Source organism: Musca autumnalis, unplaced genomic scaffold (genome assembly GCF_047663935.1).
Source record: "Musca autumnalis isolate F117 unplaced genomic scaffold, ASM4766393v1 scaffold_3, whole genome shotgun sequence".
Taxonomy (NCBI): domain Eukaryota; kingdom Metazoa; phylum Arthropoda; class Insecta; order Diptera; family Muscidae; genus Musca; species Musca autumnalis.
This window is the reverse complement of record NW_027411866.1, coordinates 10055344-10061378: the sequence shown is the minus strand read 5'-3', so window position 1 is coordinate 10061378 and position 6035 is coordinate 10055344. Positions and strand designations below refer to the sequence as shown.

At 37.0% G+C, this 6035-nt stretch overlaps 1 protein-coding gene across 1 annotated transcript; it reads left to right on the top strand.

The window, feature by feature from the left end:
- The first annotated feature begins 256 nt into the window (after positions 1 to 256).
- Positions 257 to 5178, top strand: rb (adaptor related protein complex 3 subunit ruby). The gene is made up of 4 exons (XM_073978773.1): positions 257 to 532; positions 666 to 1364; positions 1449 to 3513; positions 3740 to 5178. The coding sequence occupies exons 2-4, from the start codon at positions 681 to 683 to the stop codon at positions 4525 to 4527; spliced, it is 3537 nt and encodes a 1178-aa protein (XP_073834874.1). The 5' UTR covers positions 257 to 532; positions 666 to 680; the 3' UTR covers positions 4528 to 5178.
- The last annotated feature ends 857 nt before the right edge of the window (positions 5179 to 6035 follow it).

Here is a 6035-nt window from a genome sequence, read left to right as displayed (position 1 = left end):
TAACACAGAAATGAACACTTCTTAATTCCACTTTGTTAATGAAAATCTTATCATATTTTCCATTAAATTGAACAATTTATCTATTTTGGCGCCAACAAGTTGTTTTTTCTTTATAAATTTGTTCTCATCCTTTGCTCCTCCTTTCCGTTATTAATTGGTCTGTTCCAGAACTGCAAGAATCTACTAATTTTTACTATTTTTTCCGATAACAAAAAGGAAAAAATGTTATCGTAGTTAAAAATAGTAGCTTCTTGCAGGTTCTGGAACAGAGCAAATATTCACACAACACTCTCACTTGGCAACTCTAACGCTCAGCTGTTTATTGCTTTTGCAAGTGACGTTTTCTTATTGGACTGCAACATTGACATCACTGTAAACAATACGTCACCAAAAAAATTGTTGGACCATCAATATTGCAAAAATTTTTTTTGGAGAAAAACATAGAAAAAGTTGAAAAGTAAAACGAAATAATAATTGCAAATTGTTGTTGAATTTACGTTGCACTTTCAAATATATGTAGTTGCATTTATTGGTGAGTAATCGTGGATGCAAGGCAGAGTGAAACATTTGGCAAATTGCTTTGCTGTTTTATCAGTGAAATTTTTTCGATTTGATTGACACCTCCTATCCTTCACTTCTCTCTCACTCCATTGTCTTTTTCACAGCAACCTGCAATCTTTATGCTATCATCAAGTTCTCCAATAACTTTTGCGGGGAGTAGTGGTAGTACAATGCAACAACAGTCTAATGCATTTGCAGCCTATGGAGACCGAGGTGGCGTCCAAACTGGCTTGGACATTGAATATGGCACAGATCCAGCAAGTGGTTCTATATTCAAGTATGATGGGCGTAAACACGACGATCTGAAGCAAATGTTGGATAGTAACAAAGATGGCTTAAAATTGGAGGCCATGAAACGTATAATAGGTATGATTGCCAGAGGACGTGATGCAAGTGACCTGTTTCCGGCTGTTGTAAAGAATGTCGTTTCAAAAAACATTGAAGTAAAGAAATTGGTCTATGTTTACCTCGTGCGTTATTGTGAAGATCAACAAGATTTGGCCTTGCTATCGATTAGTACCTTTCAAAGAGCTTTAAAGGATCCTAATCAATTGATAAGGGCATCAGCATTGAGAGTGTTGTCTTCAATACGTGTTAGTATGATTGTGCCTATTGTAATGTTGGCCATACGCGATAGTGCCAGTGATATGAGTCCATATGTGCGAAAGACAGCAGCTCATGCTATTCCGAAATTGTTTTCCGTTGATCCAGAGCAGAAAGATGAATTGGTGACAGTGATTGAAAAGCTGCTGTCGGATCGCACAACTTTGGTTGTGGGTTCGGCTGTTATGGCGTTTGAGGAGGTAAGTAGAAAATATTTGATACTCGATTTAAGCAAATCCCGTAATGATCGGCTGACTTTAATAAAAATACTTGTTTTGTTACAGGTCTGCCCCGAACGTGTAGATTTGATCCATAAAAACTATCGCAAGCTATGTAATCTATTGGTGGATGTAGACGAATGGGGCCAGGTTATTATAATTAACATGCTAACACGTTATGCACGCACCCAATTTGTGGATCCCAATGCCGATGAAGTTTCCGATGAAGATAACGCACAAGATGGCAATAAGAAATTCTATGATGATTCTGAAACAGAAACCAATGATGATAGTGATGACGATACAAAGAAATCATCATCAAAGCAAAAACCCAAACCGAAAATCAAATCTCCCAATTCTTCACCATCATCCAGTTATCATGTGGATTTGGATCATCGTTTGTTGTTGAGGCAAACTAAACCTTTGTTGCAGTCACGTAATGCCTCGGTTGTAATGGCTGTAGCACAGTTATATCATCATGTGGCACCTCGTCAGGAGGTCCAAATTGTAGCCAAGTCCTTGATCCGCCTGCTGCGTTCCCACAAAGAAGTCCAAAGTGTGGTTCTTACCTGTATAGCCTCCATGTCGACAAAGAGAAAGACCATATTTGAGCCTCACATTAAGTCATTTTTTGTGCGCACAAGTGATCCCACCCACATTAAGTTGCTGAAATTGGAAATCTTGACAAATCTAGCCTCTGCAGCTAGTATTTCTTTAATATTACGAGAATTCCAAACCTATATCTCCAGTAGTGATAGATCATTTGTGGCCTCTACCATTAAAGCCATTGGGCGTTGTGCTGCTTCCATTAAAGAGGTAACCGAAACTTGTCTCAGTGGTTTGGTCCACTTGCTATCGAATCGTGATGAACATGTGGTGGCCGAAAGTGTTATTGTCATTAAGAACTTGTTACAAACTAAGGCTGCTCAACACTATGAGATTATTTCCCAAATGGCCAAACTCTTGGATTTCATTAAGGTACCAGCTGCCCGATCATCTATACTCTGGTTAATTGGTGAATATAATGAAAAGGTGCCAAAAATAGCACCAGATGTTTTACGAAAACTGGCCAAAACCTTTGTTGATGAAGAGGATTCCGTAAAGCTGCAAGTCCTAAACATGGCCGTGAAGTTGTATCTAACCAATCCTCAACAGACCTCCTTGTTGTGTCAATATGTCTTTACCTTGGCACGTTATGATGTTAACTATGATATACGTGACCGGGCACGATTCTTAAAACAATTCATTTTCCCGGTGAATAGTAAAAGTGGTGTACTCTCAGAGGCAGCCAAAAAGATTTTCTTGTCTGCTAAGCCAGCTCCCACATTGGAAAGTAAATATCACACGCGCAATAATTATCAATTGGGATCACTGTCCCACTACTTGAATATGCGTTGTAGCGGTTATAATGATTTGCCTAGCTTCCCAGAACAGGGTTCAGATCCTACAGTACGCAATGTGGAAGGATTTATGCATGAACCTAAGTTTGTCAATAACAGTAGTAATTTGGAACGGACCCCATTAAAGGACAATAACAATAGCAGCAAGCAGAAAACTAAGAATGCAGCATTTTATTCAGAATCTGAGGAGAAATCTTCGGAATATTCGAATAACTCAAATTCAAGTAGCTCCTCATCTTCTTCTGAGGGAAGTTCTTCATCAGCATCCGGTTCCGATAGTGAATCAGATAATGAGAATGCAAATAAACAACAAAAGGCTGCTGCTGCTAACACCAACACAAAACAGGCACAAGTCAATGCTTTGAACAACAATGCCACCAAGCAAAATCGTGCTCCAGCCGCCCCCGTTGCATCTCAATTGGTAAACAATGCTAATGGATCTGGTACATCCGATTCAGAATCATCATCATCTTATGGTTCTTCATCGTCCTCGGGTTCATCATCGGAATCGGGTAGTGAAAGTGAGGGTTCAGATTCGGAATCAGAATCGGATGCTGGTCAACAAAACAATAATAAAACCGCAAATCATGCTGCCCCGGTGGCGGCAAGTGACTCCGCTGGTCAGAAAAAGACGGAGACTAAAAGTAATTTAGATTTGTTGCTGGATTTGGATGATATACCACCCATTGGGCCGGTAATGACACCTTCTTTGGGAGGTTTCTTGACACCAGGTGAGTTTTTAAAAAAGGCCGACTTCCGTATTGTCAGTTGCTTTGTATTCGTGCATGAAACTAGGGGTTCTTAAATCGATTACCCCACTACTGCAATTTCATAAAATTACTCTAGTATGGAACTCGATTTATGAACCCCTAGTTTCATGCACGAATACAAAGCAACTGACAATACGAAAGTCAGCCGAAAGTTCTGCAATTTTTTACTAAGATTTGTTACTTTTAGGTACACCCATGACAGCTCTACAATCGACTCTATTGCCCCAAAATGCTGCCAATCGTTTGGAACTTGTAGGACCCTCCTATATTGCCTACAATCACAAGGAATTGTTGAACAAGTTATCAGGTCATGGCCTACAAGTTAGCTATCGTTATACACGATCACCACATCTCTATTCCTCCTCCATGGTGTCGATTGAATTACAATTCGTTAATCAATCAGCCGAGGAAATTACCAATATACAAATGGGTCAAAAGTCCTTACCACCTGGCATGCAAATGCAAGAATTTGCCCCTGTAAATCAGCTACAGCCCGGACAATGCGCAACAAGTATTTTGGGTGTGGACTTCAATGATTCCACACATGCTATTGATTTTGAAATTACCTCTGACAAGGGGACTTCACGTGTAGCTCTTAAACCCATAATAGGGGAACTAATACGATCTGTCCAAATATCAGAAACCATGTTCAAGGAGGAACGCCTTAAATTACGCGGCATGAATGAACATCAAACGAAATTGAAATTAAATAACGAATTTATCAAATTGGCCAGCTTGAAACAAAAGATCTTTGAGTGCATAAATGTGGCCTATTTATCTCCACAATCGCCGCCTGAACAGAACATACACTATTTTGTCGGACAAACAATGACTTCAAAAAGTTTGGTTTTGTTAACCTGTGATTGGTCCAACAGTGAGGAGCTACAACTACAAGTCAATTGTGAAAAAATGGTTATCGGTTCAATGGTCTTGAATGAGCTTACAAATTATTTGAATACTGCGCTTAAAAATTAAACAAAAAGAATCTTTCCTGAACAAGTTAGCTTTTAAGTTAATGTGAGCATGTGTTTATTGTATGGTCTTTATTGTAAAAAAAAAAAAAATTAAGAATTCATTACTTTTTTAAATGTTTTTGAAAAACAACAAATTGGGATAAAAATGCTGTCTGTTTCCAAAAAAAAAAAAAAAAAAAAAAAAAAACTAGAACACAAACTGAGGAATTTTAAGTAGTTATTCTTTTGCCTGTTAAACAAAAAAGCTAAGAACAAACTTTTTAAATTACAAATAATAACTTGATGTCCACTAACAAAATATATGAAACACTTAACAATTTACTTTATCATGCTAAAATAAACTATAAAATAATAATGTAAAATTTCTGTAACTTATCATCGAGAAATTGCATAAAAAGAAATTCCTTATTCTCGATACACCCTATAATGCTAGTTAAGAGAGACCCTAATAATATTACTTATAACTATTACTGATACTCTTTTATTATTTTGCTGATTCGAACTGCGCGCTTTTCTATATACATATAAAACTACGTAAATATTACATTTATTACAAGAAATATAAGGTTTCTTCTCTCTTTTTGTGTATTTTCCAAATGCCTAAAATGCTTATGAACAAAAAAACACAATAAAGTATCTTTCCAATGAAAAACAATAGTAGTTTTGTGGAATTTTAAGTCTTCCTAACACTAGGATTCAACGTGTTGGAATGACTGAAAACAAGGTAAGGTGGCAAAGTGTATGTCGTTATTATAAAGGCCTAGTTGAGCAGTGCAAAGTTCATATAATAAAACCGTTATTTATTCAACAGTTTTTATGCAAGTACATACTTAAGAAATAACGATATGTCAAATATTGATATTTATTGTTCTAAAAGTACGGCAACTAAAAAATTACAAATATTGAAATAATTTTAGCTGAAATGTCGCCGTATCTTGAAATTGGATGCCAACAATCACGATTTTAGATCAGCCAAAATTTTCAAGTCAAATATTAGAGAAAGGCATTTTTGTTTTCACTGTCTTAAGTTTTGGGTACAACTTTTGCTATTTTTGGAACACTTTTCTAGCAATAACATTGTGGAGTATAGCTGAAGTTAATTTTATATTTTACTCTATTTTGTACTTTTAACAAAAACATTGAAGTTCTACATTTCATATGTTTTTGTAAAACCGACTAACTATGCAGATACATCTACCTTTATTATTGCTCCATGTCATTTGACGTTTTGAGCCATGGCTACAGGGTTGAATTTTCCTGCGATTTTCATACCTGGCCTACCTCCACTTTATTGTACCATGTGTCAAACTATCCAGCAACCACTAAATATTTTGTGGTTGCCTGATGACTGACAAAAATGAATGGCGACACTGGCAAGCAACCGATTATTTGAGCTAAACTGATAGCCAGAAGTGATCGTGTGTACCCTACTTTATAGGCAGTCGGGCTGAGCCATGCGGCCAACTTCAGTTTGGACATTGTTGTAGTTTCTTCTTTTTCCGCTTTTGA

Bases quoted from the DNA above. Each gene is read 5' to 3' on its own strand.
- rb (XM_073978773.1), top strand. From the start codon at position 681: ATGCTATCATCAAGTTCTCCAATAACTTTTGCGGGGAGTAGTGGTAGT. The intron at 1,365-1,448 runs GTAAGTAGAAAA...GTTTTGTTACAG, and splicing joins CTGTTATGGCGTTTGAGGAG to GTCTGCCCCGAACGTGTAGA. The intron at 3,514-3,739 runs GTGAGTTTTTAA...TGTTACTTTTAG, and splicing joins GGGAGGTTTCTTGACACCAG to GTACACCCATGACAGCTCTA.